The sequence below is a fragment of the Malurus melanocephalus genome, unplaced genomic scaffold (assembly GCF_030028575.1).
Source record: "Malurus melanocephalus ecotype Western Australia unplaced genomic scaffold, MMel_1.1 scaffold_28, whole genome shotgun sequence".
In the NCBI taxonomy this organism is placed as follows: Eukaryota; Metazoa; Chordata; class Aves; order Passeriformes; family Maluridae; genus Malurus; species Malurus melanocephalus.
Genome location: NW_026623260.1, coordinates 1,716,040 through 1,741,017, shown reverse-complemented (window position 1 = coordinate 1,741,017; position 24,978 = coordinate 1,716,040). Strand labels below are relative to the sequence as shown.

At 52.5% G+C, this 24,978-nt stretch overlaps 1 protein-coding gene across 1 annotated transcript in view; it reads right to left on the bottom strand.

Moving 5' to 3' along the window:
• The window catches only part of ZSWIM5 (zinc finger SWIM-type containing 5), a 29,859-nt gene extending 5,234 nt beyond the window's left edge, over positions 1-24,625 (bottom strand). Inside the window, exons 1-10 of the mRNA XM_057390591.1 lie at positions 24,274-24,625; positions 15,588-15,736; positions 14,789-14,939; positions 9,352-9,531; positions 6,905-7,081; positions 4,490-4,636; positions 3,403-3,540; positions 2,675-2,935; positions 2,151-2,286; positions 251-408 (exon numbers count right to left, since the gene is read on the bottom strand). Coding sequence (XP_057246574.1) covers positions 251-408; positions 2,151-2,286; positions 2,675-2,935; positions 3,403-3,540; positions 4,490-4,636; positions 6,905-7,081; positions 9,352-9,531; positions 14,789-14,939; positions 15,588-15,736; positions 24,274-24,577 — 1,801 coding nt within the window. The 5' untranslated portion in view covers positions 24,578-24,625. The remainder of the gene's footprint in view (positions 1-250; positions 409-2,150; positions 2,287-2,674; positions 2,936-3,402; positions 3,541-4,489; positions 4,637-6,904; positions 7,082-9,351; positions 9,532-14,788; positions 14,940-15,587; positions 15,737-24,273) is intronic.
• Between the last annotated feature and the right edge of the window lie 353 nt (positions 24,626-24,978).

Genomic DNA, 24,978 nt, shown 5'->3' with positions numbered 1-24,978 from the left:
CTGCACCTCATGTGAAATTCCCATCCTGCCCTGCAGGACCATGAGCCCTTTAGGACAAGAATCCCAGATTCTTAAGGCCAGCTCACCGTGCCCTGCCCACAGCAGGCCGCCAGTGGGGYACCCAGCCAGTCTCTGCCAATGCTCGAGGGAGCAGAAGCAAGAGCTCCCTCTTCTCTCCAGAAAAAACCCTTCAATGCTCTTGTGCAGCATCGTCCCATCAACCCCACCCCAGAGCTGCCCTGCCACCAACCTTTGGCTGCAGTGAGCATGGTGGAGGCCAGCTCRCACTGCTGTGACTCCAGGTGGCCCAGGGTGAACCAGCGCGGGTACCTGCTGGGGACCACCGACACCAGGTGGTGAGGGTGGGTCACGTCGCCGGACGGGGCCGTGGTCTCCAGGACAGGCAACCTGAAGRGCAAGCAGGAAGAGGCAACATCAGACCCCAGCCCAGCCCCAGCTTCACCCCCTGTCCCCGAGGTGCTGCCAAGGCGAGGCAGGGGCTGCCTGCAGGCAGCTGCCTGCAGCAATGCCTTTGAACACATCCTGCTGCTGTGCATGTGTGGGGCTCCCGAGGCTGTGTGCTCAACACATGGGCATGGGGATCAATCTCAGACTGACTTGAAAGAGGGAGAAAGATCCGTGGAGTGATTTATAAACTTGTAAGGAAAAGAACAGTCCTCAGAGAAAATAAAAAAATAAAATTAAAAAAAAAAAAAGGAAAATCCCTCCTTCCCCTCCCGCTCCTTTCATGTCAAAGCACTCCTAACTGTATCATCTGGTTCTTCTTAGAATGCTTGGTTATGATCAGAAGCAGCAGCACATTTCCCCAGGGCCGCTGCAGCCAGGTTAGGCTGCCTGTTTTGGGGGGCATATCCAAAAGCCTGGAGAACCTGGGAGAAAAGCAAGCCTAAAGAAGGGGACCAGCAGTCTCATGTCACCAGCTGTGRTGACAAATCCTAAACCCCTGAGTTGGTGCTGGTGTTGCTAACTKGATGGTTAGTTATGCAGGACAGAAACTGCACCCTGGACATGAAGAGCATCAAAATATCTTTGCTCTCCTCACTTGCAGGCTTGAGGTAACYATGGGGCAGCAGACGCCCAGAGTTTCCAGCCCTGGACATAGACACCCCAACACAGACAGTCCCAGCAGAGAGCAGGGGATGGGCACTAATAGATGGCATCCCCAGAGCCCTTGGTCCTGTGCGATGACCAGAGGTCTTAGGTCTGGCAGGACATGGTGCCTGCACACATCACAGAGGCCCCTGGCTGCTTATTAGGGCTGGTTGTCCTCCTGAGGAGCTCTTYCCAGGATAGGGARATTTCAAACTTTCCCCCAATGCTGRGGAGAGAYGACCCATTTCATWGAGGAAATGCTGCAAAAAAGATGATGCAAATCCTGGGCCAGGACTTTTAATGATAGAGGTGATAGAGAGAGAGAGCACTGGGATGTTCTGGAGTTCACARTCCTCCAAGCACTGACTTGTTTGGGAAATTCCAGCCTTTCCAAGACCATCCGGTCCCTGTCAACAGTGCAGTAGACAAGCTTATGTCTGAGGTGTGTCATGGACTGGGGAGAGAGATGGGACAGGTCTCAGCATCAGCTGTGTCTCAGTCCCAGAGACAGAGATGGGTTTTAATGGAGAACAGAGTGCAACTGTGTTCTCCACCTGGCTCTGTGACACCCTGGAGCCAGGGCAAACCATCCATCTGTGCCAGGRTAACAGCCCTTCTTGCAGGCAGGGAGGGCTGCAGGGTGCCCGAGGCCTGGCAGACAGAAGGCAGACGACAGCTCTGTGTGTTCCTGCTACCTGCTSTGGCAGAGGATGCCTGTCCCAGGGATGGGCAGGTGGTGGTGCAGTCTGGAGCGAGGGGCTGGGTGGAGGTCTGGGCCAGCAGACATTATTGGACCCATGCAAATCTGCATGGATGGAAATTCCTGTAAACAAGGAATCACCCAAAAGGAGAKCAGGAACCTCTCTGCACTGCTGCTGTGCCCAGTGCCCTCCACGCTGCACAAGATCCCACAGATGGAAAGCTCCAAGCCTGTCTCCACTCCCATCCCTGCCCTGAAGTTGCAAAGCATCCCAGCTTCCCAACAAGCACAAGAGAGAGGCATAAAGGGGCAGAGACAGAATTAAACATGCACCAACCTCATGGCACGCAAAGCCAGCTTGTATGCCAGGTCAGCATCGTGGGGCAGCAGGGCAGAGAACAGGTATTTGGCAAAGGTGTGCATGGGGACACTCTCCCGGTGGATGACTTCTCCCAAGCCGCTGAAGGGACCACCTAGGCAGAAGCAGAGCCCATCAGCCATAATTAGCACAGCAGGATCTGTGGCTGGGGTTTACACCACCCCAAAGCTCTGAGGATATGCTGTTCAGTTCCCTGGCACGTTACTCAAGTTGGATCCAGGGCTGCTCTTTCCTTTTCTAAAAGAAAATAAGAAACTGAGACCACGTGCTTAGCACCCTTCTCCATATTGGCACTGAGCTGGCCTTTTTCCAAGAACGCCAGCAAATCCTTGCTGTGCCAGGTGATGGGGCAGAGCAGCCATCCTACACCACATCCRCAGAGGAAGAAGCAGGATGGGCATAAACTTTGAGAAGAGCACCTCAGAGATGTTACCAACACCCGGCTAAGACACAGAAGCCAGCGAGCTGAACCAAGGGCCCACCTTCCAGCAGCAAGATGCACTGCTTCCGCAGGGTCTGCACCAGCACCGGGTCCAGCTCCAGGTCCTGCAGMCGGGCAATGATCTGCTCCTCATTGCGGCACACCTTGTCCTGGGCATAGAGACCTTCAGGCATCACTCTCTGCTGACCCATCCCCATCAGGGCCACCTCTAAGGCCAGGGACAGGTAGGACTCGCCACTGTCTTGGCTGCCAGTCACGACGGGCACATGTTGATACACTGGGGGTTTGGAGTCCCCAGAGTCTGAAAGGAAGGACAGGAGATGCAGTGGGGTTAGAAGAGTCTTCCCAGACAGCAGAGAAAAACCTCTCACTTCAGAAACAAGACCCACACTTCCCTTCCTGCCTGCTTTTGGTCACCAGAGATGATGGATGRAAGTTCCCTGAGGGAGATGTGGGTTTCACCCTTCCCCCTCCTGCTCTCACTAGGAGATGCAGGAGACCCAAGGCATGTGCAAGAGAGAGTGCATCTGAYACCAGAGCCTTCCAGTGGACCAGCATGCTTYASCCCTGCTCTGCTCTGGCTGCAAATYCTGGGGCAGGGAAAACTCTACTCTCCACTCACTACCTTCCTTGTCTGCACTGCAGCTCTGCCCTGGCTGCTCCTGCCAAKGCAGAGAGGACAAACCAGAGCCCGGGTGTCAGCGCCCCAGGTCTGCACCCACCTCAGCCACAGCCACCAGGAAGGGATCCAGGAGGAGCACTTGGTACCTGAAATTTCAAGGCAATTTTCCTCTTCTAATCTACAAGCTTCGGTCAGGGTGAGAAAGAGGCAGCCRATGGGGTTCAGAGGGTGGCCTACCCAGCCCTCCAGGTTGGTGATGGTTGTCACTCCTCGCTGCAGCAGCTCTGGAAAAAACAGAACAGAACGATGGTAAAAGTAAGGAATGGAAAAACAAGTTCTGCACCAAGAGAGAGGTTTCGGAGACTAGAGGACTTTTCTTACCCCACAACCTGGGTCACAGGGACCTGCAGGGCCAGCCCTGGTGTGGTAGTTCACAAGGGCAAGGAGCAGCTCAGAACAGCCACTATGCACAGAGGGAGCAGGTGCACGTACAAAAAAAGAGCTCCCTAAGGCCACATAAGATGCAGAGACTCATTCTCTGTTCCAAGARGACATGGGAGTCTTCAGAGTCCCAAGATAAGGTCTATAAAGCTCGACCTGCAGCTTATGGACCAACTTGCAATAGTAGCCTGAATGTTCTGGAAACACAAGCAGAAATATCTCCTGAGATGACAAAGACTTCCAGTGKTTCTTAAAAACTCCATCCTTTGGTGATCTCAGCTGGCTGAGCTGGCAAGGACCAGGAGTCACTGACCTTCAGCAGCACTGCAGTAACTGACCCCGGCTCCTTGCCAATCRCCAACTGCAAAAGGAGGAACACTGGCTTTGTCTCCAGCTACATTTTCTCAGGAGATGCAAAAGGAGGTAGCAGACACAGCCAGTTACTGCTGCTCTGCAGTCAGGCAGTTCCTCTTCAATGCAGGCACCACTTGCYTGGGCAACTCTTACAGGCAACCAGACTCTGCGACAGTGGGAACAAGAACATCTCTTCCACAGAAGCCTGAAGACAGCCTGTGGGCAGCTCTGTCCTTACCATGTRGCTGTCAACTCAGCTTGGCTCAAGCAAGTCAGTTTGTCTTCCTAGGACATGAGCAATCCCATGCAGCACTGCCCACGCTCCACCTCTGCCTCTCTGAATGGGACAGCGCAACTCTTAGAGGTGGAAAAGACTTTTCCAACCAAGACACCCTGGCCAGACATCACAAGACACTTCTCACGTAGCTCTACTCATACCTTTCTTCTGATGCTTATATATTTCCAGCTGCCTCTGCTGCTGCAGTCGCAGRGTGTTGATTATGGCAACAGTTAGTCGGAGAGCTTCTCTGGGATAACCGTGGGAGCGCAGGGCATCCACCCGAGCACAGGCTGTTGGGACATGTTCTGCAAGGCAAGGAACAGGAGGCATGGCTGAGCCAGAGGGRCACAGGCATTTACAGGATGGCACTCATGGGGCATTTTCTACTCGTCTTCCCCACAGCACAGCTACACTCCTGCTTCCTGTCTTGAATTCATCCCTTTCTCCCTGCTCCTRGAAAGGATGCCTACCAGGAATACTAACAGGACTCCTGCCACATTCAACCCACAGCAGCCACGTCAATACCTAAATCCCCGCCTCTGCAAAGCTTATCTAATGGAAGCATTTCCACCACATCATTGCTGCAGTACGACAGCTCCAACACAGGCTGTTACAACCCTGCCGCTCATTTCTCCTAAAATCCGCATGGCTTATCCCGATTTCTCTCTGCTCTGTCCCCAAACACTTCTTGCTGTCCTGTCCAGCACCTCTTCCTACTCCCATAATAATACATGGGGYATCCAGCACTGGGGTGCTGGGGGGCACTGGCAGATTTGGGGTGATGCTTTAGACTGCTYCCTTAACACCTCCACGGAGCGAGCTCTGCAGACATCCCATCTCTTCTGCAGTTCTTCTACCTGGTGTTTTATTATTAGGAACAGTTGCACGAAACCCCCTCCCAAGAYTCACAGTTGCTTAGGAATTCATCTGCTCCTGCTGCTTATTGCTCACCTGAAATCACAAGCAACTGTGGAGAGGATTATGACTGCGAGAGAAATTAGCAGGAGCAGATRACATGACATGCTGCATAACAAGCAGCGAAAATCCCATTTTCTTTCAAAATGTCCTACCAAGGGGAGAAAAAAACCCAGGCAAACGCAGAAGATCTAAAGTTATGGTAGAGGGATAATTTCTATTCCTGGAAGAGCTCAGAAAGCTCTGGAAAYGCAGACAAACACCTCCACAAATGGGGTATCCACATCCCAAAGGTCACCCACAAGGAATTCATGAGGAAGAGATTTCAGAACAAACACATCTGTAAAAGAGCTTCTTGTTGCTCCCTCTATTCATTTGCTAAATGGATGAAATATTCATCTTCTCGCTGAATTCATCACTCGAAGTTGCTGACAAATCACACTCCTCTCCCAGCACTGAGTCCCTGAAGAGGTGCCAAGAAAGCAAAAGCGCAAAATCCAAAAATCACGGCAAATACATCAGAAAAATAACATGCACCAACCAGCYGGGGAAAAGAGCTCGCCAGAACCCAGATTAGGCTCAGGACAGGGGAGCTGTGGCCACCAYGTCCCTTCTAGATGGAGTTCATGGATGCATTAACCCACCATTGCTGCCTGTGGCTGTGTGGGAAGGAGATCTGCTGCTTGCAGCTGCCCAAAGCTCTTCCCAGAGCASGAATATCCTCTCCTGCTGCAGCTAAAGTGTACCAGCGGCCTTCAYATGGGCCCTTCCTATCCCCTGGCATTAACAGCAATGTAGTGCCTGCTASTCAAGGAACTACATCTCTAGACAGCTTTAAATATTTTCTTCCTGTTTGGCTGGTGGCAGAACCCACCCCCRGCTCCTGGAGAGGGTGACAGGGCAGTAGTGGGCTTTGACCTGCTCTGTGTTCATACATTCAACTCTTGAACKGTAGGGGATAAGTAATCCCCCTTTCTGGAGGTGGGTGGGGACTTGTGTCTCCCATTTTGGGGTCTGTCTGAGGGCTGACAGCCATATCCCAAACTCCTTCATGTCACTTGTTCTCACCCCAAACAAGGAGCTGTAGAGGGTCCACTGATCTGCCCAGGGCCCTGACTTTACAGCAGAGAACTTGTGTGACCTGAGGTACGTGAGCTAGAAGTCTGCAACACAGGAGGGCTCTGAGCTTGCCTGGCCCCATATGCCTTAAGCTCACACGAGGYTTAATTGTACTGACTGCTAATTGTCTTTAAGGGAAGACTAAGAGGCTGAGAGTAGGAAAGAAAAAATACAGCTGTGCTTTGCAGTCAACTTTCAGGAAACTTTAAGTGTCCCGACCCCCTGTACTGGAAACAGTGAGAGCTTGCTCTGGGGACAGCTGAACACAGTCAGGATGAAAAGGGGCATGATGAGCTTGGTCCAAGCTGCCCAAGGGAAAGTTCAGATTGTAACTATGTGAAGATTGTGCTAAGGGCTGTGGCTGTGGCTGGGCACCAAATTCTTGTGCTCACCCCACTCCTCAGGCTAAGGGCCAGGGTAGCCATTTCAGTCCAGGATGCAGCAATCTGCAAGGACCCAGGGCAGCAGTGGGTGACTCCTGTCCACTAGCACCCCCTCCCACACAGGTCACACGAGGGGCTGCTGGTTTGGATGCTCACCCAGCCACAGGGGCTGTCCCTGGGAGTTGAAGAGGAGGCTCTCRCCCTCCCGCTGGTAGGAGGGGGACACGTAGAAGTCGCTGCTGATGATGCGCTGCAGGTGGCTGTCCTGCCAGTGGAGGTCACAGCCCTCGATTGCCCGGGTGAACACGGTTCGTCTGGGCCTGGCCAGCGAGTCTGCAAAGAGAAAAACCATCAGTGCCCTGGTGGGGCAGGGACAGCCCCTTCCTCCTCCCAGACATGACCTCCCTGGGCAGAGCGTGGCCTTTACAGTGAGAGCAAAACCTGGTCTCACCCCAGTGATTTCCAAGGTGGACACAGGGGCTCCAGATTTGGACACTTCTGCTGCCCACCCCATCTCTGAGGGAGACTAACATCTCCTCAGACAGCATTGCTAAGTAACTTGCTAGAATAGCTGAGTTGGCCAGAGAGGTAAGAAGCAGGGACCACCCATCTGTTTGCTTTGTGACCACAATCCACTGTCACACACAAGGCTGACGCCTTGAAACCTGTCCCTCCCCTGTGACACTGAGCATGCAGGCARCTGCCCCAGGGTCAGGACTGGGCTTCCTCAGCTTTACTGCCCTGCAAGCACCGTGAGCTCTCCTCCTCTGCTCCAACACAAAGCCTCAGCTTCACTGAACTAGAGCTTCTTAGATCAGCAGCACCCGAAGCCACGAAGGGAACCACACGAGTGCATCTCATTTGCCTCCGGGTAATGGGGGAAACCATCACCTTCCTGTAACCTCTGTGGGCTGCATGAGAGGGCTGGAAGGGAGGAGACAGCATCGTCTGAAACCTCAATGCTGCCCTGCATCAGATGTCTGCCCTCCTCTTCAGAGCTGCTCTGTAACTTCATGGACATTTCTGAAGCTACCAAATGCTGGATTACCATTTCACCCCATCCAGACAGATGAAGACAAGTGATTTGTCACGAGGCAAAAACCTGTCTGGAGCAATCCCACTATCACTCCAGCCACATTGGATCATGAAGGCCAAACACAGCTGGCAGGCTGCAAAACGGGAAGCCCCCAGGGGGGTGCAACGCTCCATGTTAGGTCCTGCAACCCGCAAGAGGGGCCGAGTTAAACGCATTCAAGGGTGGAAAACAAAAGGCACTGTTCAAAGCTGATCCAGGGAGGCTGGATAAACATGCTCCGGAAACGATGGCAACAAGCAATTAGCCGGAATGCTGCAGGCACCCTGAGGTGGAGAGAAATTAAACAGGTGTTTGTATGTTGAGAACCAAGCCTGCTCACTTTACCAGGAAGGATTTCAAGAATCAGCTGTTCTTCAGTAATAAAAGAGGCTGGCAACAATCTGCAGCAACATTTGCATATGCACAAACATGAACCCCGGGACACCTCCAGGATCTGTGCTGCTTTCAGTCCCCTGCTTGGAGAGGCGGGAGAGCAGGGAGAAGGGGACATCCCTGGCATGTGCTTTGGGAATTCCCTGCAGGTCTAAAAAAAGTGACCTGTTCAGCCCCAGCAATCTGCCCCAAATGCCAGAGTGAATCCCTGAAAGAGCTGGGAACACCAGGGGGGTAGTCCTGGGACTGGTGCAGGATATGGAGCAARGCCAGGTTTAAATTAAGCTGCTCCCTGAGGAAGAGCAGAGGCAGGCTGGGCATGCAGTCCCGGCCATGGCTGGGGTGGTTGGCAGGACAGCCACGCTCCCAAACTGCTGCTGAGGGACTAATCCCACCCAGAAGAATGAACTTTCCCCTGCAGCATGGCTTCTGTCCCCCTCTCCTCCACCCACTTTGGCCACACATAACACACCAAAGAGAAATTCCAGTGCAGCAGACAGAGGCATGTGAAGAGCAATAACTTTCAATTAATGTCTACTTCAGGCAAAAGGAAGGAGGAAGAGTGCTYAAATTTAAAGGGATCAAATGCTTTGTCAGGGGTTGAGAAACTATTTTAGCACTAAGGAACAACCCCATAACTACGTTGCTCTGTCTGTGCTCTGCACTTGAACTGTGTTAACATTCCTGGCTAATGACTTCCCTACCACCTGAATCACAGCCTGTAAGTGAGGCTCAAGGGCTGGGAAAGAAGCTCTGCACCATCTCCAGCTCCTCATTCACACTGCAGCCAGGACTTCTGAGCTCAGCTCTGCTCTGTTGCAAGCAGTACTGTTTTCCTGTATTACCYCATGCCCAAACCTGCACAGACTGTAGGGGTCTAAACTCCCCCCAAAGTCAAATTGCTTTAAAACGGTCTCTAATTCRATACTCAAAATACAGGCGACTTTGGCCTGTAGCAAAGAAGCAAAAATTTATATATAAAACCAGAGGCTGTAAAGAGAAATATTTTGTATTTCTGTGACTCCCAGAAATATCACCAGCAGGTAAAGTGAGTTCTCTCAGCTTTGGGGTGAATTTTGACCTGGACCCAACCCCTGTGGCTGTCAGCTGGATTTCCACTCCTGCCCGGACTCACCTTGGCTGTGACCGGAGCTCTGCGTAAGCGCGTTAGTGATGTTGGGAAGCTCGTTACCATAATTGCCATCTTCCAGGGGACAGACGTCCATCTCGCCCCACTTGCGCAGCTGCCGGAGCCAGCAGGATTTCTCTTCCAGCTTGCAGTGCGGGTTTAACACCACGCACACCCACAGCGCCCCTAAACAAAGCCAAGAAATCACGGAGGTGCCACCGCCATGCGGGCAGACTGAAGCTCTCCGCTTGCCCCAAGAGCCTGCAAGGTTTCATCGAGGTTTGTAAACTCATTTCAGCATAATGCACGCACCCAGGAGGGGGATTTACACGGCTTTTAAATAAGAAGGAAATTAACTCTATCCCAGCTGAAACCAGGACAAAGTAAAACTCCTCCGTAATGAAGCTAAATTATAATCTCATGAGATGGGGACAGTGGGGAGGAGGGAAGGAGAGAGCGGCTGTGTATGAATTTGTGAGTGCTTCTGTCTGCCAGGACAAATCTAGTGTTTGAACTACACATCAAAGCATGCTTAAAAACACCCTGGCAAGCTGCAGAGTCTGTATCTCCAAAGACTAACCTGATTTTGATCCTACCCACGTTCCAAGCGCTTTAAAACCCGCTCTGAATGCTATTTCATCTGCCATTGTTCTTCAGGCCATTTGCATTCAACTACTTTAAAAGGAGATTTGGTGTATTTTCTTTCTGGTTTTTTTTTTCCCTTTTTCAATCCCTAGTAGCTCCCAGCCTGCAGAGGAACCAGCAGAGGAACCTGGAGCTTGGCTTGATGTCTTGCAGGCAAGAGCCCTCCCAGATGCGAGTCTTTCAGATCTCGCAAGGCAAGCTGCCCACCAGTAGGACACCCACACTGACACCCTCTGGGTCAACCACAGGACCTCACATGATGCTGATGATGCTSTCTGCTGTGTGAGAGGCAAAACCAGGACCAAGGACATCAGTCATCATTAAGATCCAGCTCATCCTTTCATAAAACAGGGCTGACACTGGTGCTGCAAACTGAGCCTTCCAGACTATTCCGGGTCACTCTGATAAAGGCTACAGCAACCTAAGTGCAAACCCATGAATTCTTCTTTAGATAATTGCATTTCTACCCAAATTTCAAGGCTGCCAGGATGCAGCATGCCACCTCCCTTGTGCCTCCCTGCAGGGTGGGATGGCTGTGGGCTGCCACAGCTGCAAAGTGAGGTATCCCCAGGGATCCCCTTGGGCTGAGCAGTCCCTGCTGCTCCTCTCTCTGCCCRTGTCAAATCCTGTCACACACATGGGACAGCTCAGCCTCCTGCAGAAACACTCTCCCTGCCTCTCCTCCATGCGCTGAGCAGAGACCTGGAGAATCTTCCTTCTCCCTGCTCAGCCTGCTGCTCTCTCTCACCTCTCCACCACACCTGAAGCCAAAGTTCTTATCCCAAAGTGACAGCCTGYGGCAGGACATCACCCAACATGCCTCCACTGTGCAACGAGGAGATTCCTCCACAAGCCCAAACCCCCTCCCTCGCTGGCTGTGTTTTGAGCAGCAGCTCCCCAGYTGCACAGCCCTGCCACTGAGCCAAACAGCCCCAAGCAAGGCTGCAGCTCTGACTGGAGCCAGAGCAGCCCATCCCTTTGCCAGGCAATGCGAGGCAAAACCAGACCGAGCAGCGATGTCCTGGCCCCGTTTCCACTCTGGTGTCTCTGCGCTTCTCTGTGTTACAGCTGCGCTTTGGTGGTGCTTTTGGGGTGCATGTCCCTAGACTAACCCTTTGGCACCTGTGGACATGTCTGGTTCAAAACATGAGTAAGGCATGGAGGCTGTGCATGTCTGGTTCCTTGGAGCCACCTGCCTTGGCAGGAGAGACGTTACGGCATCACACCGCAGATGGTGGCAGCAGCATCACATCCAGGAACGGGCATGGGAAAWGCAATTCCAGACACTGAGCATCAGCAAATGTCCAAAGCAGCCCTTGCCTGGCTCAGCTCCATCTCTGCTCCCAGGAAACTCCACCAAAACCCCACTTCTTTCTGATGAACAGGGGGGATTAAGATTTTTGAGCTGGCACATCAGCAACTAATTAATGTGTAAAAGAGGTTCCTCCTTAGGGGCCCATCCTTCCCACAGCAGGTCCATGTCACTCACTCCCAGGCTCCTGCAGGCTCATGCATAGACACGGCATCTTTTTTAAAAATCAAGTCTCGGCTCCAGACAACGAGTCTTCCTAAGGACAAGGATAGAACTTCCCACCTCCTCGGGTGGCCATGAGATAAAACCTGCACTCGWCTCTGGGTGTCGGGCATTCCCTTCCCACCAGCACTCCCGCCTGTTATTGCTCTTCTTCGCCCACTTYGGGGCTGCTTGTGTGAAAAGCAGCCTCGGGCAATTTCAACTCACGCCTCTGAGGGTGCACAGAACTCGGCTGACAGGCGGTAACAAGGCTTGGTGCTCCAGCTTCACCGCCCCCAGGAATGGGATGCACCCGCTGGATTTTTGGCTCCCAAGGCTCCGCTAATACGCGTTCCTCGGAAGCCTCATGACTTTGCTGCCTATTTTTGGGAGCCCTCCCAGGCATCCTTTGCATGCCAAAACATTATGCCCCTGGGCTTCCCTGCAGAAGAAACAATGTGGCGGGGAGGTGGCAATCAGGAGGGAAGTGAGATTTGCATCTGTCCCAGTCACGATAATTATCTGGGAGATATAATAGAGAGGTTTTCTGAGCCCTATGGTCAAGTGACATCAGCTGGCAGCACAAGTGACTCCTGTCCTGAGCTSAAATGCCACGCCAGGTCAGACTCCGTGTCTCTTCACATGCTGCAGAAACCTTCATCTGAACTTTCTGATAGCAGGAGGTTAAGTGCGGAACAAAGCGGCAGATCATGATTAAGCTAAGCCTCTAAACAAAAATGCTTTTTGATGACGGGGCTGGGTGCAGGGACAGGGGGGTCAGAGCCTTCCCAGCCCAGTGGTCCTGGCTGCCGGYCCCAGAGAAGACAGGCACTCCAATCCCGCGCCCAAGTTTCCAAACCATCAAAGAAATTCTCCTGTTTCCCACAGGGTCGCTCCCCGGCTTAATCTGCTGAAATTCCCCACTGTAAACAAGTGGCCGAGATAAATAAACCCGTCTCCAGGCAGATTAAGGTCAGGCTGCACTTCAGCTGGTTTTTGGTCTATTTTTTGTAATTAGGCTTTAATCGTAAGTACTAATGCGCCAGGGCAAATACTCCCACGCTGCTGAGCTCTCCACCCAGCAGATCCTTCCTTTGGCTCCCCAGCAGACGGGGCAATAGAGGTTCAGTTGGCAGCACAAGTGAACGATCCCGTTTTTAATTTTAATTTTTTTTTCATAACTCTGAAATCCTGCRAAATCCTTTACATTTTCCCCAGCATAAATCCACAATCTTCTTTAAGGCTGATCTTCTTCCAATCCCACGCAAGTCTGCGATGCAGTCTTTGCTAAAATCGATGATTAATTATTAAACACGTGCCCAAAATAATTTCCAAAAGGCCCATTTTTTTGCTTCTAAGTGGTGGAGGATTGTGGTCTGTGCCAGGGCTTCCTGTGGCAGCTGGCAACAGGCCCCTCATCCCTCCCTTCAGCAGCAGCTTTGGCATCCACAGCCCACAGGCAGTGGGACACAGTGCTTCCACTGCTCCGTGTGCCCTGGCTACTGTTACCACCCAGGGATGGTTTGGGACACCTCTCTGCATTCCTGATGTTTGTTACTGGTGAACACCCCAAACTCAGAGTACTCTGGTCCCTCTGTGCCTCCATACTTCCTTCAGAGAAATGCTCTTCTCCTACAGTAAACACTGCCCAAGGCCAAACACAAAAGGCTTCTGTAAAATGGGGGAATAATCCCTGCTTTGAGTATAGTCCATTCCCATCCCATCCTGGAGCTSCTTCTTGGAACATCACCSTGTCCTCTACAGGAGCTTCTCTTCMTCATGGACATGCCCAGACCCTCACGTGTGCCGTGCCTACGCCAGGCGAGCTGCTCTGACGTGTGTTGGCTGGCACCACGCTTCCCCTGCTGTCGTGTTGATCCAGCACTGGTAGGGCCCTGACATTCCCCAGCCACTCTRCCATCTGCCAAGGGCCACGTGCTGCCACCTCCTCCCACTATGCCGACCAAAACTGCCTGCACCAACCTGGTCCTTGTATGGTTAAGCCAGGACTGAAAGTCAACCACCCTCCCCTCGCCTGTGCAGGAAGGGAGGGAGRGCTCTCGGCTTGGATAGCAGTTTGGAAATCTGGCCAAATAATCTGTAATTTTGAGCAAATTGCTTCCTGCGTCCAGGCCTGCCCACACACCCATCCATTCACATTTCACCAATGTGTTTGCTTTCTTCCATGTGGAAATTCTGGCTTGGTGGACTTGGCCACCTCTCCAGAATCCTTGCATATCCAATTGTCTAGCTGCAGCATCCCAAAATCCTGGAAATATCTTCTTGGCAAGCAAGCACAGATGAGCTCTCCAGAGCTGGTGTGGTTATTTCCATCCAGGAAACTTCATACAGAAGCAAGACATCCCACCCCTGCCCAGATCTTGTCTGTATAGTTTGGCCAGGGTCCCCGGTTTCGTTTCTGTTTGCATTTGTTGGGCAYTTGGTAGGTGGGTCTGYRATTCCCAGCTKCAGCCTTGGATACTCCAAATCCCAKACCATCCTAATCMTTCYTCCAGCTCTATCMTATCCCTTTGGTGACAGCCCATCAGCACTTGCCCTTGYACAGTATCTCCTACCAGCAGGCTGCAGAGAAGCTCAAACTCACTCATCAAACTGTGGCTCATGTCAAATCATTCACCCAAGATCCCAGATGTCTAGAGAGCCCAGAACTACAGGGTTAAYTTCACCACACAACCAACCTCCCCAAGCCCACGTCATCTAAATGTTTTATTCTAATGATATTACAGTGTCAGCCAGCTGAGCTGGTGCCTAAGGTGCTTAGCTAGAATTACCCAGAACTGCATTTCCCTTACAGCCAGGCTCTGTGCTGCCCATCCTGCCCCCCTCACCATGGCAACAYGCACCACAGCAGGCAGAATCTGTGAGATGTGATGGGACTTAAGAACCTGCCTTTCCCCCTCGGGATCRTGGATTCTCCAGGAACAGCATTTCCAATCTAGGCTACATCCAACCCCTGGGGYTCCCCAGCCCTGTGTCCTCCCTCACAAAGGCTTTGGGACAGCCTGCTGGAAGCATGGGACCAGCCACACACCCACCCATCATCCTTGATCCCTTTGAAGGAGAAGGGCTGGTTTAAGGTGTTGAACTGGGTGGTTTGGGCCTGATCCAGCTGTCTCACAGTGATTTCCCTGACAGGGGATAAAGTCCTGGCATCTCTCAGGMTCTCTGCTCCCAAAAAGGCACCCCATAGGGCCTCTGTAATGATGCCCATTGGCCCAGCAGCCCAGGTAGCCCTGCTGATCTCTGCAAGGCAGTGACCCTTACCCAGCTCATCCCAGAGCTGCCGGCACTTCTCTGTTATGCCCGTCCCCTGCTGCCTCCAGAGGGAGAGCCGAGGATCAGCCATGAACTGCTCTGTTATCAACGTCAGCATCCTGGCCCCGTTGGAGTCCCTCATGCGCAGCATCTCCCGGACCTGGAAAGGACAAAGAGAAAGTCTTTGGTGAGACAAACCACGGTCCCTCAGAGGTGTTTAACACATGTTCACTTGGCTGGCAACCCACAGCCCCCTCAGCCTGAGGGCCCAGACTGTAAATACATACATACAAATAGATTTGTGTGTGTGTGTACAATGTATAGTCATACATTATAATRCCCATGCAATGGCTGTGATAAGGCTGGTTGGAGCCCAGCTGAGCAGCAGTCACAGCCACACTGTGAAGGGGACCCAGAGACTACGAATATGTAAACAAATCCCTTCTGCAAAGGAAGAGAAAAGCCCATAGGTTGGCGGAGAAGCCCATAGGTTGTGGGTTATGGCCCCATGGTCTTGGTGGGCTCTGTGGGGTTGGCTTTTTCCCCACTGTGCTGAAGGGAGATGGGGAAACGYCCTTCCTTGCACAGGGATCTCAGCAATCATGGGAGGAAGGGACCTGCCAGGACAGCAGGTGAGACAATCCAGGCCTGACCCAGAGCCTGGATTACAACTGCCTGCTCCACAACAGGGCGAGAAGGCACTGGAGCAGAGATTCCCAGCTGTGATGGGCACCCTGCCAGGGCAGCCAGCGAGTGCCAGCTACGTGACACGCCGAGCAGAGATGGGAGACARCAGCTGGCTCCTCACCTTGGCAAACATGGAGTTGAGCTGCTTCCCCGAGCCGTAGTACCCTCCCTGAGATAGGAACAGCTTCACCTGCTCTCGGACCTGCTCCTCGTCCAAGTGCCAGCAGTTCTCGTCGTCGATGCTGGCCCCAGCAGTGGGGTCAGGAGCACCTGAGAGCATGGGAGGAGAGGAGAAGAGAGACAACCATGTTTATGGCAGCAGGGTCAGCAGCAAGGAGTAGACCAGACCTATTTTATAGGGACCCACCTCTACTTYATCAGCTCAGGTGACAGAAAACCAACTTGATTCCCCAGCAGTGAGCCCCAGCTGGCAGCACTGTGCTGTCCTAAGGCAGCGGTGTCAGCACCATTAGGAARGATCCTGACCACAGGGCTACTGCTTGCATGGCCACTCACCCCCTGCACTCYAAGTGAAGTGAGGCTGAGGAAGAGCAGGGACCTGCCTTCCTCCAAAGCCCCAKGAGTGCAGGCAGCACAGCTGCAGAGCCCGGAGCACTCCAGGGCTCCAGGGATTGCCCAGGGTGCTCATCCTCCTGCTCCACATCACCGATTTGTTAAAGCATCAGTAAAGCTCCAATTCCTGCAAGCCCTTCCCCACGTTTGGAACAGTCTAACAAAGGTACTGCTGCATATGGGCTCCAGAGCCCTGGGTTAAACAGCTGGTCCTGCTCCTCGTTTGYTTTAGGACAGGGGACAAGTCCCTGAGCATCAATGTACCTGCTTGGGAGAGACCTTCCACGGGAAAGAACAAAGGATCAATAATCCTTCAAAGAGCAAACTGACCAGAGCAGGGCCTTTGGCAGGCACACATATGTGTTCACATTTCATCTTCCAGAGAACAAAAAAAGAAAGAAAATCCACAATTGATTGAATCAAGTTGGACCAAATTTCCCTTGCCTTGSCCCTTTCGATTCCCATTCCCATTCTCCCCTCTAAGCACTACCCTCCCTCCCAGCAATGGGTTCCAGGGCTCACAGCACAGGCAGCAGCACAACTCCAGTAAGGAGCCAAGAGCACAAAAGGGAACAGAAACTCAGATTTTCAGCTGTCTGCTTTTGGGTCCTGCTCTACAGAAACTCCTTAGGGAAAACCAATGCCAAGGAGGGACTGTTGTAGCTGGAGRATGCTCTGCTCCACTTAGGTCTGCTTCTGCTATCTCATCTCCCTCGAGAGAGAGGAARAGGGTCAGCACAGGAAGAGCAAGGTGCTGCATGAGGAGCCATGGGGATGCTGTAGCTGACACATTCCCAATTAAATCTTCATGACATCTTTTCCACAACTGGGATCTGGCTGGGGGGCAGACATCACTTTCCTACAGAGACAACSTGGGATGCTGTGCACACCCCAGCCTTGTGTGTTGCTGAATCAGGAGCTCAAATGTAATTCATGAAAATCATGTTCCAGGATGTCTGTTCAGGCACTTGCCCCAGGAGGGCAAGTGTATCTTCCTAGTATGTAAGCAAGACAACATCAACCTCAGGTGTTTTGCTCCTCCAGCAAAGGCTGAGAACACTCCTGACCCACTAAGAWACAGTTATTTGTATTTAATGTCCTTACAAAATTACTTTAATTTCTGCTAACAGTCACTGCCTCAGAGAAGTTCCAGCAAGCTCTAGGCATGCTGAAGGGMCAGGATGCTGCCGCTCCCTCTGCAGAATGATTTATAGTCAACACAACCACATAAYTGGGACGAGAGCTGAAGCAGCAGAAAGGAAATCACAGCTCCTGGATGAGCAGGAGGATTTTTGTCACACATACCCTGATCCTGATCCCACTCCCACTCCCCTGCCATAGGCCTGGAGAAGCAGTTAAACCCTGAGCCCCCAGTGAGGGGTGAGYCCTGCTCAGAGTAGCATCAGAGTCAGCTCAGAGCCCTGCCACAAGCCACGAGGGACGACCACAGCCGGGGACTGGGACAGTCCATACTGGTCCCTGGAGCTTTTCTGTGCCTTTTCCTTCCCTCCCCCAGCCTCATCCTTATCTTGCAGATAAAGAGCAGACAAGCCAGCGATTATCCCCTATCAGGAACCGATGACTAATCTGTCTACCATGAGCGCTTATCCGGSCCCATCACTAGGTATCCCAGACACTCTTAATATCCTCCTCCCCACCATCCTGCCTGCCACTCCCAGCTGCAGCTATCCAGACCCAGCCTCTGCAGGGTCACCTGCCTGCATCTAGAGGGACCAGGAGGGCATGGATGCCTGGCTGGCTCATCCCACCAAAGCTCAGCTCATCCCTGATCCCTCACGGTGGCTGCAGTGACAGATTAAGGTGGATGAGGTCGCGAGATGCAAGAAGTTGGTGCGTTTTTTTGGGGTTCCCGGGGCTACCCCTCGGTGCCTGCTGCTCACACGTAGCGTTAGCGACGGAAAGCCCGAGCAGCCAGGAAGGGAACGTGCAGCTAAATAAAACCTCCTCCTCCCACGCAACACATTGAGCACTTCGCACGTTGGGGTTCGGGCCGCAGCCAAATTAGCAGCGCGCCTCCCGCGCCTCCAAATAAAGCCCAAATTTGCTTGTAAATGTATTTTGCTCTCCTATAAAAGATTCAGAGAGAGGGCTGTAATAGCAGATTCCCACACGTGCAGCACACGTGGGAGATAACGGGCTGCCCAATTACGCCGGGGAGCTGGATAAACATTTAAGAGCAAACAACGGGATTTGTGCTGGGTTTAAATATTAATGGCAGGATTTGTCCACTTCCCCTTGCCAACGTTCACACCGTGGGGGCTTCGGCAGCGGCACGCCGTGACGCAGCTGATGAGTGATTCCATGTCTCAGCTCCAAAGGAGCTGGGAACGGCATGTAAAACAGCCTGGTGCCTGCATAACACATTTCTCATATAGCAGCATTCGTGCTCCAAAGAGCCCCGTTTCAGATGTGCTGGATCTTGGTCCTGCCGGATTCAGATTTAAGGAAACACCATCGCACATCTTGAGTGGAAAGAGTGTTTCACCAGCCCATTTACACTGGCTGTAGAAACTGAGATAAAAATGCAATCCATCACACCCTGAGCTGGGCTCCCCCCTGAGCTGGGAGCTTGGGGGTTTAACTGTTTGACAGCCAAGTGAGACTTGGCAAATACAAAGACCAAGAAATAAGGACTGGAAAAATGTACAAATAAGAAAACAGAGTGAAGTCAGGTGTGGAAAATTTAACTCCTTGCTCAGAAATTAGCTGCCCAAAATGAAGAAAATGAAAGGGGCTTCTGGACTGGAAAGYTGAAGGTTTCCAGGGCTGAGGAGGCAGTAGGACCTTGTGGGTCACACCAAGGTATTGGCACATCCCAAACCCAAGGTCCTGAACCCAAGGAGGGGAGATACATCAGCTGAGCAGGATGGAAAGAGGTCCCAGATCATCTCACCTGAAGCAGGATTGGTGATACAAAGAAAAAGGGGTAATTCTTATTTTTAATCAGTGCCTGGAGCTGATCAACTGATGCTAAAAGCCACCCAGGGATAAAAGTGGCTGCTCCAGCATCTCCCCTATGGTGATTTCACCCGACTGTGCCCAGCACCCGCTGGTGGTTTGGGGTCTGGCTGTGCCAACCCTGGGGTCAGGGGTGCCTGGAGCAGGGCWGGCCGGCGTGGTGGCCGTTCACAAGGGCCATCTCATGACTGCACATGGTGGTGTTGCTGAATGCCTCCAGGCTCCTCTCCGGCGTCCAGAGAGAAAACAGACGTGAAGGATCAGCTCAGGGCGGGGGGTGGGGAGGACATGGACAAATAAGCAAACGGCAGAAAACCTCAGAGAGAAAATAACCAGGCACCAGAAAGGAAATGAACTCTAACAAGGGATTAAAAATAGCAGCAAAGCAAGGAATCCAGCTCTGCCAAAACTCCCAGTTTGTTTTCAAGTGRAGGCAAGTCAGAGGGAGCTGCCAGTGCAGCCTGAAGATTCARATACACCTGACAGCAAATGGGGCAAGTGTATCCAGACTGGCTCCCAGCATGGTGGACAGGAGCAATGTGGTCCAGCTGGTACCAGTAACTGGTGCAGCTGACTTTGGAAGCTGCTTGTCAAGCACCACTCGTGTGCTCTGGCGTCATTTGGCAACCCCAGTTGCTCTCCAAGACAGGAGGAAGAGCTGCCTTTCTCTCCAGCACTCAGGTGTCATTTTTTCCCTTGAATCCACATCAGCTCAGCGAACAGGAACATGAATTCCCTGGAGATCTGACCTTCTCCTCCTCCCCTTCGGGAAGGCAGAATTTCAAACAGATTTACTGGTGCTGYCCTCCAGACGCTGTCTCTGGATGACCTGAAAGTCAAAGAGTGCCCGAGGACTCCTCAAACATCAGCCTTGGCTTGGTGTGACAGGACAGGCAGGACTTCCTGCACACTGACCTGGCAGCCAGCCTGCTGTGACAAGGAGCAAGATGGGACAGTGGCTGAAGGACAGTATTAGCCCAAGAGYTGATGGAAAACTCAAGGTGGTCAAGAACACACGTGGGACAAAAGGGAATGGATGAGGCAGCAGGCTTCTTACGGCTTTTGMATAAGCTAATCTGCTTTTCCCTTTCCAAAGCCTGAGGCACCATTCCCTCTAAGGATTTTCCAGAAGTCCTCTCCTCCGAGGAAGCTCCTGAGACCCTGCAGGACCACAGAGGCCCCTCGGTGATTCACATGGYTTGTCCTCAGAGGAAGCTGCCCCTGGACTGTGTGACAGCAGAGGTTTTGTGGCTTTTCCCACTTCTGGTTCAGAAGAGCATCCCAAGCCCTTCGATGGCATCAGCAGAGCACCACAGACACGGTGTCATCCACTGGCATTTCCGTGGGCCAGACAGACCATTCCAGCCACAACYCCTGGACTGAGGCCAGCAGCACCCTCTGCCATGTCCACAGCTGCTCAAGCTGGGTGAGTCACAGAGCTGCAAACACTGGGCCTGCCAAAATCTCCTGCTCCTTACGCAATGAAGGGGGAGAATTCATCAATGATGCACGAAGGATACTTTGAAGCCCCAAATCTTCTGGGCCTGTTCTAATTACAGATTTTAATGACCACTGTGTCTGGTCCTGCTGTGGTTTCCACCAGCCTCMTCTCCTTGGCCACAGGCTGCTTTTGGCCCTCAGGAAGAATCCAATGTTTGCTTCCAAAGTCTATATATCCCAGCCARTCTCAAAGAATGTATCTGAGACAGCTTTCCTTTTGTACACCCCACACTGATCCAGTCTTCCTCTTCAAATAAAGTCAAAACATTCCCTACAAGCATGAACAAAAATAACAGAGGAGATAAATGCCACTTCCCAAGCCTGCCGGATGGCTCGAATCCTATGCACTGGCTGCTGGTGGGTGTTGGATCCACGCTATGAGATCAGGAAATCCAGCACTGCTGTCAGGACTCATTGGTGCTTCTGAGTTCTTCTGCCTTCACATTGCCTGCTTTTGTCCCAAATCTCCCTCTCTGCCTATCCGTTTCCAGCTTCCATTCCCATTCCAGCTTTTTCTCAGCCTTGACCCGGCTGACACCTCCTGCCCCTCTCTGCAGCACCTTGCTGCACCAAAGCAATCGCTCTCTGTTCCTCACACACACCTCAAGAAGAGTATTCTTCTCAGGTTTCATGGATCCCCCCAACATCAAAGCTGCACCCAACCCCAGCATATCCCACCATGGCCAGTAGCTCTGAGCTACTTTCACAGCTTGCATTTTCCTCTAACCAGGCTGGCACCATGGCAAGCCCTGGGCTGATGCTCTTGGAAGACCGGTGGGAACAGGGTGCCAACGTGGCCACCACCAGATGATCTCACTCCCTTGGATTTTTAGCTGCTGGATCTAAGCTCTTCAGCTTCAGCTACCCCCAGCATTCTACCCACCAGGAAAGACCAAGCAGCCACGAGTCMCTTTTATTGGCACAAGGCCACCCTTGCAGCCTTGCTCTGTGCCAGGCAGCCACACTGCTGGCTTTGTCCCCTTGGGAAGGAGCTGAAACCTCCTTCTGGTCTCCTGAAACCCACGCTGGTCTCCTCCCTGCAGCTGCCGCTCCAGACGCCGAGCGCGGAGGTGCCAGACACGCGGGATGCTCTCGCTGGCACACGCTGCCCTTTGCAGCCGAGCCACGGGAGCAGGAACGTGACCCACTTGAGCAGGCAGAGGTCAAGTGGGGAGCAGAGCGGCAGGCACACCTAGGCTCTGCTTGGACTGAATCCTTCGGGAACACGCGAGCRCGTTGGCTGCGCTCCAAGACTCCATCATTACTGGATAGTTTGCATTTCCTTCTAGGAAGACAGCCGGGAAGATCGGCACACGGAGCACAGCCCGCGGCTACAGACTCCTGCGAGGAACAAAGCTCYGGTGCCCGGAGCTGAGCATGCCAGACAATGGCCAGTAATTTTGTCTGCCATTCAGGCTCTGCAGGAGGGGAAGGAGCATCCCTGAAAGCCTGATTTTACAAAACCAGACAAGCCCCTTGCACAAGGGGCATTCCCCAGCTAGCATGGTGCAGAATCAGCTCCTCAATCCTACATGCTCACCATATAAACATGGAAAGAGGAACCCCTTGGGTGAGMAGAGGCAGGTGAGGAAGATCTGATGCTGATATGAAGCTCAACAGTCCGCTCTTCAAAAGAAGGAGGGGTGGGAAGAAAAAAAGGATTTCCAGAAAGGCTGCTCTTGCTGCAGGGTGCAATAATCTCAGGTGTCCAATGCACACATTGGATTATTATTTGGGTTGCAGAGGCTGGCCTGCCAAAAGCCACTCTGGTCCCAAMCCCAAGGTGAATGAAGGTGTGACCCCAAGGGTCTGAACTAGACATGGCCAAGAAATGCACATAAAGCTCCATGCAAAGCATAGCTTGAAGAATTGCAAATCCCAGGATCAGTGACCCACTATGAATGCATGAAGCACAGTTGGGAAGGGCAAGATGGGGGACAAGTTTGGATCCATTTTAATTGGAGAGCCCAGAATTCCTCTCCCATAAACAGYCCCCCACGGCTGCAGCCCCTCCTCTCCCTGGGCTCAAACAGGCCTGCAATGGAGTTGGTTGTACTGTGGCAGCCTTCTGGCAAGGCAAAACTTGCAACCATGTCCAGGATCAAGAATCAAAGCCCTGGACAGCATCACTTTGAACTTGAATGTGAGGGTTTTGGAGCCTTCCATTTCACAGGATGCAACATTTATGAGTTACAGATCACCTTAAGATCATATCATACAAAGGCTGATGTGCATCCTCCCCCAGGGTGAGATGAGGCTGCTCTCCTGCTTGCAGAGGTGTTAACTCACTTGTGTCCAGCCAGGCAACCACAGGGGTGTCAGACAGATACCACCCTCCATGGGGTGACCAACATATGTCTGTTGGTTCAAAATTACACACTGCAGTGCGTGAATTTGCACAAGTCTGAAGCGAGTGAGAATTTTTGCGTTGTTTTTTTTTTTTAAACCACTTGTGAAAACAAGAAGCAGATATTGAACCGGAGCCAACATCTGTATCTTTGTAAGACGCTCAATCACCAGCCTTTTGCTGACTCTAGAGCAATAAAYATTCAGAGCCTTAAAAGCTTTACTTCAATCTGCTTAGGAGAAAGCAGCCTCAAACAATGGCCAAGAAGGGATCTTGCCCAGCTTCAGCTTCAGCAGATCAGCTCAGAGAGGGAATGGGCCTCACCAGATCCTTGCAGCTCCTCATTCTTTTGTAATGCCAAAAATTGAGGCCCCCAAAAACAGTTACCTAGAGCATACCACCCATGCAGCAGATGTGACCCAGCAGAGGAGACAAAGGCCTCTCCCAAGGTAGGAGCAGGAAGGACCAGGCWGGGAGAGATGAACACATCTAAGATCAGAGCTGCCATCACCCCTATGGTGACMGTGAACCTCTGGCCTTACTTCTCTACATGTGGATTCAACTAGCTCAGATGGTATTTTAGGCTGCATATGGGGCTTTTCATCTTGGGAGCACTTAACAGGCATGTGTTAATCCCTGCAACGCCCTTCCGTGGCAGATAAGTGTTTATTATCTCTGCTCTACAGCTGGTGGGACTGGCACGGTGGGGAGCAGTGCATTGTTGGAGACCCTGGGCAACCTGGGCTCCTTGAAAAGACACAGCGGGAGATTCCCAGGAGCCTGGGCCACATCCTGGGCCAGTGGAGCAGGACTGGGCTGGGCTCTGTCTCACAGATTTCCAGGGGAGGAAGTCAAAAGCATCTTCCAAACACAAAGCCCCAGGACTCATCTCCGCTGCTTTTGCACAGTAGGTCAGAACAGCAGCACTCATTTATTATGGGYAAATTAACGCCCATGGAGATTAAAGCTTTATCTCCCGCCGGCTCAGCTGCATCTGACTCAGTGCAGGGCTGGGGCTGACACCGTGTCCCCACGTGCTGCAGGAGCCGCATCCCCACTGCACCTCCTACTCCACTGGGTCCCAGCACCACATCCCCTGGTGGTGGGAGACACTCATTCTACTCTGAGYTTTGCCTTGTGCGCCAGCCAGCCTGTCAGCTCTGCCTCTTGCTGCCTGTTGAAGCCAGTGTTTGACAGAAAAACACAYAAAGAAGAACAGAGGGCAGGATGGGGACACCCCAGTCATGTGGTCCCAACACCCATGCATTAACGTCAGCCTGACACTGCCAGCTCTCTCTGTGCAGCAATGGACAAATGCAAAATGATGGACCAYCACCATTGGCATCAAAACCGCCACCCCTGCCCCAAACACAGAGTCAGGGTCACCCAGGGAGGATGGAGAAAGTACCGTGCACTTGGTTGATCTCCGAGTTGGATGACAGGATCTCATCAGCCAACTTTTGGGCGGTGGGCAGCACCTCGGTGTGGTGTGCTGTGATCAAATACTGAACAAACTTCTGGAGCTGGTCCCTGTTCATCTGGAAAAGGGTCTCTGAGATGGGAAGACGGAGTTTGACCTGGTCTGGCTTGCGGATCCTGTACAGTGAAAGCGCCACGACGTGAGCGCAGTAAAAAATGTCCTTGTTCCCACAGCCGCACGTCACTGAGGTGATTTTGCAGCGGTCGAAGCTGATGGCCACCTTGTAGGTCATCTCTGGTTCTGTCGCCGTCGCTGGCTCAGTTACTGTTCCGCTGAGGTGGAACCCTGGAGAGGAAAAGAAGAAGAGGGAAAGGTTAGATTAGTTTCCCTCTGAGCACAGCCAGCCATGCCAGCTCTGGAAGGAGGGAAAGCCAGCCAAGGCTGCTGGTGCATCTCTCTCACACACCGAGGAGCGCAGCACCCAGCACAGCCCATCCCCGTGGCTCACACCCAGCAACACCCAGCCCGTGTATACAAACACACTTCTGCACCATCACAGGCACACACAGCCAGCCTCATCGGCGAGTTTATTTAACAGCCAAACCCTCAGGGGAAYAGCAAAGCTGCTCGGTTCCCATTTGTTTAAGTATCTCAGACTGTTTCTCTCCTGGGAGTCATTTCCATCCACGCCTC